The sequence below is a fragment of the Lissotriton helveticus genome, chromosome 1_1, assembly GCF_964261635.1.
Source record: "Lissotriton helveticus chromosome 1_1, aLisHel1.1, whole genome shotgun sequence".
In the NCBI taxonomy this organism is placed as follows: Eukaryota; Metazoa; Chordata; class Amphibia; order Caudata; family Salamandridae; genus Lissotriton; species Lissotriton helveticus.
In genome coordinates, this window is record NC_136057.1 from 1,455,833,112 (window position 1) to 1,455,846,940 (window position 13,829).

Here is a 13,829-nt window from a genome sequence, read left to right on the forward strand (position 1 = left end):
CACTGTGGTGGTAAGGGGTCCTGGGTGGGTCAGGGATTGTGCAAGGAGGTCTAAAAATGTTGAACTGGCAAGCATTTATTTGCAGGTTAACTAAAGTTAAGTGGTGCAGGACACCACAGTAGTTACTTCATTTAACCTACAAATAAATGCTTGCCCGTTTAACATTTTTTCAGAATAGTGTTCAGCAAGTAAACAGCTTGTGCTACTGTTCACCAGGGAGGAGCGCATGTAAAGGCCTAGAGGGCTGCAAGCGGCCCCTGGGCTGTACTTTGGGTATCACTGGTCTAAGCAGTATGACAACACTCCGCCAGTTGCAGACATTGCAGCAGCCACTCCATTAGCTGCCACTCTGTTGTCAAAGACCCAGGAAGCTTGAAATATAAAAAAAAGCCCCAATATCGGTTTGGTTTCGAGATGTCATTGGGAGGTCTGTCCCACAATAGATGGGGAACACGAACACACACACACACACACACACACACGGGTCAATAGCAATAGAAATACTCACATGTGAGAGAACTTAAAGAGAGCATCAAAGTTAATGCTGCGATCAAAGACGTTCATCGTGGCGTGGGATGGTGTGACTGGAGTCACTTCAGAAGATGTGGAGCCTGGCAAAAAACAAAAGGAGAAAAATTGGAAACTGATAGAAATGACCCCCCCCCCCCCAATTTTCTTGGAAACCGTGGATGTTCTGCTATACATTAAATCTTGACTATCAAACACTGAATCAGTTTGCTTATACAGTACACAGAACACAGGCCAGGTCATTTGTCAACGGCGGAAGAAACCAGAGGCCTAGAACCAATGAGGAACATTATTTAGTTTGACAAGAAAGTTTGGCACAAAGCAAATGGCTGACCAAGAAGGAGAACTACCATTGCCACCTAGAAAAGACACTTATGATGAACAAAGGATCCACAGGCAGTTTTTTTCCTCTACACTTGTGACATTGTTCCTACTTGCCACAAGAAAGTCAGTCTTAAAATGTAATACTGTAAATTAGTAGCAAGGAAGAGAAAAAGAAATAAAAGTTGACTTTTGCAGAAGGCACAAACCACGGACACTGTTAATGCAGACGCCTGCCTGGCAATACAAGGTATATGCAACATACGCAATTTCTAAACGCAAACATTTCAATTAAGACGACAAAGCTCTTCAGGGGACAGAAGCATGCGGGGCATGAAATCCAGCCCCCTCCCAACCAATCAAACCTGTTTGAGACTGTGCGTACATCAATCCTCAAGAGATTGAAGGTTCCTCGCCCTCTAAAAAACACAAAAGGTCCCAGCTGCTCCCTGCCACAAACACCAAAATCCTGCTCTGCCCGTTATCAAACGTGTCAGACTTTGGGTGTGTAATGCCTATACCAAAGCCACTCTGCTTCCTGAACCCCAAACACACATGCCTTAACAATCCTAGTCAATAGTCATTCAAAAAAAAAAAAAAATAATAATAATACGGAGTCCCCTCAAAAGATGGTCTTATAGTCACCCCCAACTTCGTTAACCCTGCACAGGCGGGTTGGTACAGCGCTTCCACCCATGCCTGCAAGAAACAAACAAAGCCTGTCCTCCAACATTCCCTAGAAACAAGCCCTGTGGCTTCCCCGGCGCAAAACGAGTTCAAGAACCAGATACATTAGCAGACTTCTCCGTTTCATACACCTGCTGCCAGGCAGTGAGAAATGAGAAACTTCGTAAAGGTCTGCAAACGTCGACTGAAAAGATGCCGCAGTGGGTGACCGACATCTTGTAGGCAGCCAGGGCCCCACCACACACACAGGACAATCCGCAAGTACCGGGACTTGAAACCGTACGCTTCTCAGTCTACAATCTCTCAATTTCTGAGAAGCACACATTTGTTTGATGGCAGAGTTCTCCATATCTATAGCCAACAACACCCACCCCCACTGCAGAGGCAATATTCCGGCATAGGTAAAGCAAAAGCCATGGTCGCCCTATGAAATACGGGATGTGATCTCTTCAGAGGACTGTTAAAGATTCCTACATAAAACTACTTTCCAATGGCTATCGCAGCCTGGGCTCCAGGCGGAACCTCTCCTCTCCACATCACATCTTTAAGCACTCTCCAAGAGCTCTCACCACATCTCCAGGACTAGAACGCCCCAATAGCTCCCTCACTCAGAACATCCATCGGTCAATCAGTGCTTCACACAGGGCTCCAGCGGGCATATTTACAGGAAACCCTTCAGACCAGTGCTTCACTGAACTACAGCACCACGCATTTTCTCTGATCAAAGTAAGTGCCAAATCCTAGTCAGTGAACTGTATAAAAGTCAAGACTATCTCCTCCTTCAGCAAAAGTGTAATGGAAAAATTCACTAAAAATGATAGTAAAGATTGGTCAGCTACACTGCTTGTGCTAATAAAATCCAAGCAGAAGGTGCCGTAATAGCTCACACTAGCAATAAAAAAATACAAAAAAATACAACTTTGAGAACCGAGTGCTACCAGACACCGTTGAAAAACAAGGCAAGTCTTAGTTACCTGCTCCCAGGTTACTAAAACAGAGTAAGCACCACTCACCTCACTTGAAAAGGACAAAGTGAAAAGCAGTCTCTTCGCCTCCCTTGTTCACTGCACACTGAAAAAAACTACCTGGTGAAGCTCAGCTCTTTAGAAATCATCCCCAGTGACAGGGTCCTTTGGGACTCTGACATACAGGTAAGGCTGCAGTTGCGATTGGTCTAGATGGTGCAATTATTGCAGACTGTTGCAAGGGGAACCTTGCGTATGTGTCAGGAGAGCCCCTGGAGAAACAGAAGCACCAAATGCCCAAGCCCTTCCTGGCTAACAGCTCAGTCTACGTCTTTAATGATGTCCACTATCGGAAGAACACACCCAAGCCCCACCTACTTGAGCACACACGCAACACCGGGAAATACAAGACTATTTGATCGATGAGGGCAGCAAAAGAAAAAAACCTATACAGAGCACAACCACACCTATATCCAAAACATATGCCTTCTAGACTACTAAAGCACTGACAAAACATACTGCGTACTGACAAAGGCACCTCTAATTAAAATTATACTGTTCTCTACTTACCAAGAAAACACTACTTCGACCACAACATGCGGCTCACTCCATATAAGTGTCTAATGATGGTCCCAAGTGGTGGATCCATGCCAACCAAGACTATATAAAAATTCTTATATACATAAATCAGTGTAAATGTACAACTTCAATATCTTAATCTATGCATCCCTTAAGGACCAACAACAGATGCCATTACTCTGCACAACACTCAGCGCCCTGGACACCATTCTATTCACCATCTTTAACTTTCAATTTCGAGATATGGTTTGCAAACCTACATATTATGACAACACAATCCTTTTCTCCGCATCACCTGCAGAAAGCCATCTGGCGAATAAATGATTACTTAATGTGGAAAGTGCATACTACTTTACGGACATGGCTGGGTCTGGTCCAAGAGCACACCATTGGTGAATTAAAGACAATTTTATATTCAGACAGCAAACTCATACAATTATTAAGGACATTAGGGTTCAAATGAGAAATATGATACTAATGCAGTTTAGATGAAAGCATTTGGTTTTGAAATAGGGATCCAAGTAAAATTAAAGTGAACTTTACATAAGAAATGGAAAATCAAACATTCGGATTGTTTCACAAGACCTAACCACAAGTACAGCAAGATAAACCACATTAGGTGCCTAATAATGAGTTGGCTGTCGAACAGATGGAAATTTCACATACTACACAAACCCCTATCATACAGTGAAGACGTCTCAGATTCCCTACACTAAGCCTTTACGTTGCTTAATTAAACCTAAGGGAGAACAGATGAATGTAGAATGTGCTAAATGCGATATTGACCATATCCCACAGATACTAAAATAGGTGCGGTGAAATAACTTGCTTAATGAAAAAAAAAAATCTTTAGAACACAGATCCCATTCAATAATAGCCAAAAGTACTAACTACGACATTTGAAGATGTCACAATGTGCTAGGTTTGATCTTAGGTTAAGATGGTTACCCTTCCTTAAGGAAAAGACTGAGGCTGGTAGCAACTTTCTGAAGATGCATATGGACAAACTACTACTAAAGATCTGAACATCATGGCTGGAGGGCCCACATTCAAAACACAGTCATCAATGAGTGGTTCATCTTCTGAATCACACTGCGAATTATAGAAATGGAAAATGCCCACAGCTGTCCCGCCCTAGTTTTAGTTTTTTTTTGTAAAGAGTTTTATATAGCGCGAAGTAGACCCAACACATCGGGTATCAGAGCGCTTTACATGAGCACCAGTTGCGTTACATGAGGACACATTCAATTTTGTTAGACACGGGGAGATTAAGTGATTTGCCCAGAACAACAAGATGTTGAGCGTCGTTGACAAGACTCGAACCTGGTTCACCAGCTTGGAGGTCGACCGCTCTCGCCGTAAGGCTACATCCTCCCCCCTAGTACTTACTGAAAAGCATTCGCTAGACATGAGGCTGGAAGTACGTATTCACCAAACTCCAACTAATAGAACTGGCTGAGGGAGGGACGCCAGGCATTCACAAGCTGATTTTGCGTTCCTGCAAGGTACTCCAACTGTAATCAACACTAAATTCTGAATGGACTAGAAGTGTGGCTCTGTCAGCCTTCTAAAACGGGACCAAACCAGTGTGAACTAACACTGCCAGACTCATAATGGATAGAATGATAAAAGAGCTATTACAGCAGAGATCCGACCGCGGCAAAACCACGTTCTCCATTCCTCTCGGAACTCCTCTCTGTGACCACATCACACAAACATGGATATGCCACAAATTTCATTGAACAGCTTTGTGAATTCAAACACTGATTAGTTTAAATCCGAGTAGGTCAAAATCACCAAACTGGAAGCCTCAGAGTTTGGGTTCAAATGTCATTTAGACATACATGCAATAAACTAACCCAGGTTAATGAACATATCTAGAAATAGATGAAGCTGCTCATGACAGACTCTTGTACTCTGTATTAAAGAATGCGAAATCCATATGCAAATGATGAAATTAATGAACTGCTGTTTGCTTAGCACGACTCCAGCTCTTGGGCAAAGCTCTGTACATCGAGGGGTTAAGTATACTTTTTAAGACGATGTAGAAATATTGGGGAAAGATCTTCTGGGAGGACTCTTGGTGGATGGCGGGAGCCCTTCATCCGTGACAGATTAGATATGTCTTGAAGAGAATCCTCTTCTGTTTCTTTCTGAAATGCAGGCGTGATTGGGTAAATCAGCAATGCAGAGGGTGGTCCCTCATGCTGGGTGCAGAGTTGAAGCCTGGCCTCTAGGTTCTCTTTATTAACTTGTTTGCTTTTAATCTGCTTCCAGTTTACCTCTGGGATGCTCGGTTTTCCTACAAGGTTGATTGCCCAGGAGGGCACTATCCATCACTGGCTTGAATATCAAGCAGCAGCTCTTAAAGATGAGGCATGCTGGAGTCTGGGTGAAGTCAATGCTGACCACAGGTTGGAGCTGTCTATGTGGGAGAAGTGCACATTCCAAGTGGGAGATGGGTACATACATTCCAAACGGAAGAGGACAAGGATTGATCAGAGGCTCTCAAGACCCATCTCTGGAGAGAAAGCTCGACTTTGCTTAGGAGCGAAAATTGATATCAAGTGGCATACCTTTTCTTCGAGACACGGGATTAGAGGAAGAGGGTAAATTTGATAGGAAGTTAAGCATTTAGTGAAACAAAAAGTGATGGGAGGAATGCTTGCAAATAGCCTAACCACTGACATTCACTCAGGGTAGCACTTATTTATTTGTGAGTTTTATATAGCATGAACCTGAACCGAAGGTATCAGAGTGCTTTAAAGGGTATGCACAATAACATGCAATACATAGAGAGTAGATAGTGCGGCATTGTCACAAGAAGAATCCAAAAGACAATAGGGTAAATGAAAGCAGCAAGTTCTGAGGTAGTTATAGTAGGGAGTCGCCAGGGTGGGGAAAGTAAAGCCACAGAATCTCCACGAGGTAGTGGACAGGTCATTTTGACTCTGAAAATTACAACCCATAGTCAGTACAGATTTGCATAAAAGGCGGGCCTTTGTCTAGGGTGGCACTGATGGGTTGGAATGCTACACTGAGCGATTGCCAGTGGTTAGATTATTTGTAAGAATTCCACCCATCACCCTTGCGTGAAGCAGAGTGGTCACACATTTCTAGCAAGTGGTGGTGTGAATTCACCGACTTTCAAGTGAGAAAGGCCGATATCTAATATTACAGTTAGTACATTCTAAACTATATAAACTAAGTGATCCAGGACTGTTCAGCCAAAACGTACTAGGCTCTGGCTTGTTTGTCCAGCAAGCTTTTTCAATGTGGGTAGGGATTGAAGTATTGTGTAAAAGAAAGAAATCAAACAAACAAGAGAAAATATAGCAACAAGATTTGAAGTCCCCCCCAGCGCAGGTTTGAATTGTAGACACGATTACCCAACTTACAGGACTTACAACTTCAATGAGAACACTGAATTTTAAATCTGTTGTCTTGCTATACCTTCACTCCATTATTTGTAATAGTTTACACTTTTCTTCTCTCACAAAGATACTTTTGGAGGCTACTCTCTGTTCTGCGAGTACAATTAATGATGGAAAGTGCAGGATGGTCTGTAACAAACCTACAAACTATTTTTTCCTTTGTTCACATGCAGGTTTTTTTTTAGTGTGATCACCACTGACTCAGAAAAACTTTACCAATATTTAAAAAAAAAAAAATCCCAATGTTTGAATCTTGACATCATTCAACAAATTCCTTGGTGAATTAATCTCCTACAGCTGCCAGCTATGCTTTACAGGGATTTTCTACAATGCCCAATTATTCCAGAAAAATATAAGTTGAGAAGATAGTGCCAACTTAAATCAAATGGCAGATGCTCATTTGCGAAAAGCAGAATCTAATCCAGTGACGTTATTTATTTATTTATTTAGAAGCTTATAAAGCGCACGGCTACCTCCAACGGAGGTGTCCTGGCGCTAGGATTACAGGATTACCACCAAAAACGGTTGCCTAGTACAGATCCATCAGAGAAAAGAGAACGAGGGATATAGAGGCTATAATTAGCATTTAGTGAATAGCCAAGTTTTTAGTTTGCGTCGGAAGACTGGCTCAGTTTCGATGAACCTAAGGTCAAGAGGTAGGCTGTTCCAGAGCTTGGCAGCCGTAACTGAAAAAGTTCTACCGCCACATCGGGTAAGTCTGAATCTGGGGATGTTCAGTAGACGAAGACTGTTAGATCTCAGATGTCTTACAGAAGATGATATCTTGAGTCGTTTACTCAGATAGGTCGGGCCAATTCCAATTCCGTGAATAGCCCTAAAAGCAAGGATCAGTGTTTTAAAATCAATGCGTCGGGCTATGGGAAGCCAGTGAAGCTCATCCAGATATGCTCTGACCGAATTGCGAGCAGGGATATTTCCAATGAGCCTTGCTGCAGCGTTTTGAATAATTTGTAAACGGTCAATAAGGTATTGGGGGGCACCAGCATATAAACTATTGGCATAATCCAGATGTGCCGTGACAAGTGCCTGGACAACCATAATCCAGATGTGCCGTGACAAGTGCCTGGACAACCGTTTTGCGGGATGTTAGGGGGAGGAAAGGAAAAATCTTCCTAATCATACGCAGTTTATTAAAACAGGCACCTGCCACTTTATTGACCTGGGTTTTACAGGACAAAGTGTTGTCAAATATAAAGCCAAGGTTGCGGGCGGACTGCACTGGTATGGGAGGCGGGTTAAGGACAGTAGGCCACCATAAAGTTGCAGGGGGTGTCGATTTCTGGCTAAAGAAAAGAACCTCAGTTTTGTCAGTGTTTAGGGCAAGGTGATTGGCAGACATCCAAGCGCATATATTGCCGAGGCAGTTTCTGAAGTTGGTAAAGAGGGAGTCAGAATGGTCTCTAAATGAAAAAACAAGCTGAGTGTCATCAGCATATGAGACCACCCTGACCCCCCAAGACTCTACTACCTTGGCTAGCGGGGCCAAGTAAGCGTTAAACAATAATGGGCTTAAGGCGGAGCCCTGAGGCACACCGCACAAAAGGGGTTTATCCTCTGATTCAAAAGGATGCATCAGAACCCTCTGAGACCGTCTGGACAGAAAAGATTTAATCCAAGCCAGGACTGTACCACCTATCCCCAGCTGTTGTAGACGGGCTGTGAGAATGTTATGGGATACAGTGTCAAATGCAGCGGATAGGTCGAGGAGAACCAACATGGCCTCCTCGCCCCTATCCACCGATTCCCTGATAATCTCGGTCACCTCCAACAGCGCCGTCTCGGTGCTGTAGCCGGTTCTAAAACCGGACTGAGAATCATGCAGCAGATGATTTGTTTCAAGATACTGAGCCAGTTGTTTCTGGACCACTTTCTCCAGTACCTTGGCAGGTTTGGGCAGGAGCGATACAGGTCGATAATTACAAAATTGTAAAGGGTCAGCATCGGGTTTTTTCAGAATGGGAAGTAGCCTAGCCTGTTTCCATACTGAGGGAAATTGACCGCAGGTCAAGGAGGAGTTCCAGATAGAGAGGAGAGGTTTGATTAAGACAGGGGCAAGATTGCCCATTACTTTAGCAGGGACAGGGTCCAAAGGTGAACCAGACTTAACTTTATACAACAGTGACAGCGCTAGATCAAAGGTTAACTCACTAAAAGAATTGAAAGTGCAGTGAGAGGAGTATGGAACATCAAAATGATGGTTCGGCGAGGCGCTGTCAAAGGAAGAAGAAAGTTTAATGATTTTATTCTGAAAAAAATCAGAAAGTCCGTTGCATAAGTCTTGAGTAGGAACGCATTGGGTTTTCGTGGCGGGAGGATTCACAAAATCCTTCACAATGGAGAAAAGAGTTTTGGCGGAATTCTGCGCCTGTTGAATTAGATTTGAGAAATAAGCTCTCATCGAAGAACGTTTAAGTTTTTGGAATGTATTTAGGGCAGATTTATAAGCCAGTTTGGCCAAAGGATCATAATTTTGTCTCCATTTGCGCTCCATTTGTTTGCACGTACTCTTTTCCTCACGTTTATGCTGGTTTTCCAGTTACATGGAAATCGCCCTGTGAATAATCTCCAGATTTTCTCTTTAAAAACAAGATCTCCATAAATTAAAGACAGATGCTACTAAATGTTTTAATTCAGTTGCTGCAGCCAGCAATAACACCGCCCCATCTCTTGTGTAACTAACTCATCGGATTAATTGCACCTGTGGCTAACATTTATTGCCATTGAAAAACAATGTGCTTTTAAAAAACAAAGGCCTATTGGATACTGCAGTGCCACCGAGTAAAACTGGCTGAATAGCATATAATGTGCTACAAGCATGAACTGCCGCAGGATAACAATGCTTCTGACTAATAGTGATCCCCAAAGGGTATAATATTACACATTTGCCTAATACTGACCCAACAGGATATTATACCACCGACTAACACTAAGTTTTAGAGGCTAACATTGTACCCAGGCCTTCGAGAATACTGGTCTTTTGGAAATGGGTAAGTTTGCATGCAAGTGTGTTTGTGGCCATAGTAATTGAAAAATTCTGGAGTAGAAATGGTGAAGTTCTGAACCCTGTGCCCTCTATTGCGTTCCTATGATGTTCCAACGTAGGCACAGGCCTGATCTGCCAAGACAACTGCTGAATCACTGGAGCACCCACGACACCAGCATGTAAACGGGACACTCGACATTGGCTTATGTCATGTGTCCTGGTTTATCTATCCTCCCAGAATTTCACATACTGTAGGAAAATGAGCGAACAGCAGTCGTAGCTCCCACTCCTATCATTTTGCATCTCTGACATCTACTTATTAACTTATCAATTAGTGAGAGTGGCAAGGAAGAGCCGCTTGTGCATGCAGGTAAAAGTATTGGTTAACGTCAAGCCCGCCTGTCACATTTGGGTCCACATGGGGAGAGTTCAGAGGACATACTAGCATAAGAGCACAGAATAAACTGCGGTCCATCCAGAGAAACCTGCATCAGGCCAAATGTTCACTTAAAACAGACTTCAGAGATACTATTTGCTCAGTGAAGACAGCAAGCTAATTTGCACCGGTCACACAAGGGAGATCCATCTTCACGAGCCATATCCTCAGCTATCTTCCACTCACCACACAGTATGGAGCTGCCCCTCACCTAGTGCAAAGCAATCTTTTGCCCAACTAACCTTTAAGTGCAGACAGTAGTGGTATCACTTGCTTGCCACAGCCAGTAGCGCTAACCCTCAAGCGTTACAGACAGCAGAACTATCCTTAGGAGCGTATCCGTCTACCACATGGTTGCCATCAGCAAACCCCTGCCTGACAACACTGCTACAGTTAACATAGGTTAGGTGGAAGGCCAAATACGCTGTACCACCCAAAGACCTCTCATGCAGAGCCACCACAGAGATAATTTACTCAAATATTCTACTGCAAAGATTGGAGAAAGCGGGCATCGTGGAAAAAACCTGGCAGTGGATACACTTTTTTAACAAATAGCCAACAAGCAGTATTCTTACCACATTACACTTCTTGTTTTAGAAAAATCAAATGTGTGTCCAACAGGGATTGGCTCTCAGTCCTACCTTGTTTAATGTATAAATGTCTCCAATGGCCCTATAAGTTCTGCCCTGGGATTTCAATATAGTACTTATGCAGATGACACTCCGTTGTTGCTTGCTTTTCAACAACTGGATGACACTAGAATTGCAAACTTTCAGGGAGGTCTCAGGTGTAGAAAACCGGATGCCTAGCAGCTGAATTCAGACAAATCTGAAATGTTTGTTTTTGGGAATTAATCTCCACTGGACATGAAGATATTATGGCCAGCTGTGTTGGTGGACTCGCCGGTTCCAAAGTCAGTAGTCAGGAATTTGGGGTGCAACTAGACTACCATTTCAATAACAGCTACAGTGCACTTCAGCCGCTTGTTTTGCTCTATTACAATCCTTACGAAAGACATGAACATTCTTCCAGTTTCTACTCAGGAAGATATTATGCATGCCATAATTACATAAAGTTTGGATTATGCAAATGTACTTTACCTGGGGGCACGAACAAATCTGCTGATAGGCTGCAAAGAGTGCAGAATATGGCGGTGGCAAGATTGATCCCAAATATTCCCAAGAGGCCAAAAGGTCTGGTGCTAACGTACTTTTTTACTAGCCAAGCAAGGAATTGTGTTTAAGGCACTAATAATTACCCATAAGACTATACACAAAAAGGTCCGCTTTATATCCAGAAGAAAGAAAAAAATATATCTCATAGGGCACTTTGCTCAGCGGACCGAGGTCTTCTTTGTACTCCTAGGATACATAAGGCTAGGGCATGCAGGAGGTCTTGTTTTTCAGACTCGCTGCCACTCTTGGGTTCCCTGCCTGACTTTCTTTGAGGCAAAGTTTGAGTCTGTTTTCATAGCTAAACTATAAACACTGGTTTAGAGAATGCTAGAGAATTTGGGTAGAACAGTGTAAATGCTGCCGTTTTCATGTCTGTTTGCTCTCCAGGACAGACTTTGGAAACTATGCTATACAGCCTAAAGACCGCCAAGAACGGAGGCAGACTGCCTCAGCTGACATGGGTTAGGTAGAGGGTCAAATTACCGGCACCCCAAGTATGATACATCCCACAGAAACAATCCTAAATACACTCAATGACCCACTCCTCACAGAAGGAAGAAACTGGAAAAACACAACAGCACTCAATATATTTGGAAGGTGTGTCCAAAGATCCTACAGGTCAAATAATTGTCTCACAATGGAAAACCAGCAGCCATTGGGGGCGATAACTATTGAACCCATGGTCACCTGTACGATGCCTGAAAATGAGACCATGTTCAGCTAAAGGGGAACATTAGAATCACTATACTAGGGATGTTCCTTCGAAGTATATTTACCACCTTACTTATCAGCAGAACAGGTGGAAAGCTGTGAAACACTGACAGAGGCAGGACACATTTATTACAGTTAGTTAAAAACCATTACATACAATATAAGCAGCAAATATGAAAATTACTGGAATACAAATACTGACTCATTAGTAGCATCCTATATAATATAATGTCATACAAAATTTCAGACAGAGCAGACAGACATTCGGTATTAAAAATGCATTAAGGGATCGTTTAAAAAAAATAAAAAACCTGTATTATTAGTATCCAAGTATCCAGTCAGGCAAGAGTTTATTATCAGAACACAAAGGTCAATGTACAAATACCACATGAGTTACCAGAATGAGTTATTGCAACAGACCATAGTACTAAAGTGACCTTGTACATAAGCCAACCATTCATGCCAGTAAATAAAACTGCAATTGCAAATTTGGCTAAAGGAATTTCACCAAGCTGCGCGACCCATACGGCCTACTGATGGAAACAGTGACTTTACAGCGGTGCAAAAAATGGCTCCTACAAATTTAATTGGGGGTGGGGGGTGGAAGGAGGAAGGATCGGTGCAAGGCACAGGTTCGCAAAGGTGGAAAAGGAGGACGGTCCAGGCAAATTACATAGAGATAATAACGAAACAAAGTGCCAAGAAAATGAAGAGCTCCCATACGCTCATAGAAAGATTATAAAAAACAATTTAAAAATAGAAAGTCAAAAAAATAAAAATTTGGTTTTTGCAAAACCGACCACTTAGGTCTTTACAGCACGTTATTTGAAACACTGTAGGACAAAATTGGCTACTGCTCGTTTGGTTTAGCTTAGAAATCATGAATTGAATAAATCTGGGTCACCACTTGTGGGCTTTCACCTGAATATATGTCTTTACCACGAATACAAATACTCCGAATGGCATTACCACGCGAATTTTACTTCGCAAGTGGCTTTACCACGCAGCTTTTTAGTACGCAGGTTCTAACATCGCATTTAAAAAACGTTACGTTCAGCAGCTCTTACTTCCATCCACCATCGAAATATGCGTGAAAACACGTCTACCAAAACTAACAAGCATTTGCAATGCAAGAATAGGTCTCGCATTAGGAAAGTTTGAGCTATTGGTATTGTAAATGGCAAAGTTTTTATTTATGTTTTTTTTTTTTAAATAGCTAAATTAATAGCTGTCATTTACAATGCCAATAGTTATAACTTTCGCAAATGTGATACCTATAGCATTTGTAATGCAATATGTTTTGTATTTACATGACTTAGATGTATTGATATTACAAATAACAATGGCAATTAGTTGTCTCTATGTAGAAGAGACACTGAGTAAGTCGTCTACTGGTTTGTGGTCAATGCTCTTAGCTCACGAAATAGACTCTGTAGAGCAGTCTTTGGGCTTTTATTTGTTCGCTGATGTTTACTGTAAGTATATGATTAAATCTATAAAAAAAAAAAATCTATAAAAAAAAAAAAACGACCACCAGCCAAGACAAAGTATTGTTCCAAAATAGGGAGCGGTAGCTAGCATTTGCCATGTGTGAACATGTGCCTGCAAAAACGGCAATGAGGATTAAGTGTGACAGGCGCAGAATGTAGTTAAAAGTCTCTCACAACTCTCTGGTTTCGCGTACAACAGGCCGTCTTAAATGAGGACTGAGTGTGTCGGGTGCTGAATGTCATGAAAAGTCGCTCTCTGCTCTATTGATTTCGCGTAGCACGGATAATTTAAGATTATGGCAGCCTGTATGCATGCATTCTTGTCGGCTACCCACCCATGCCCAGCCGCCATCAGCTCTCACCAGTATTGAAAACGCAGCAAGGGCCCCGTGTAGAGAGGCACGGCAGGCTGCCTCCGTAGCTCACGCGGTTCCTCTCTTTCTGGCGTGACCACATTTTCTTTGGCCATATACATGTCGCGTAGGGTCAAGGCGCTGAA

The 13,829-nt window shown here is 42.6% G+C and overlaps 1 protein-coding gene across 2 annotated transcripts in view; it reads right to left on the minus strand.

The window, feature by feature from the left end:
• The window catches only part of TMBIM6 (transmembrane BAX inhibitor motif containing 6), an 80,266-nt gene that overhangs the window by 46,580 nt on the left and 19,857 nt on the right, over nucleotides 1-13,829 (minus strand). For both annotated transcript variants that reach the window (XM_078685951.1, XM_078685955.1), the window contains exon 2: nucleotides 509-611. In XM_078685951.1, the coding sequence (XP_078542077.1) occupies nucleotides 509-611 (103 nt within the window). The remainder of the gene's footprint in view (nucleotides 1-508; nucleotides 612-13,829) is intronic.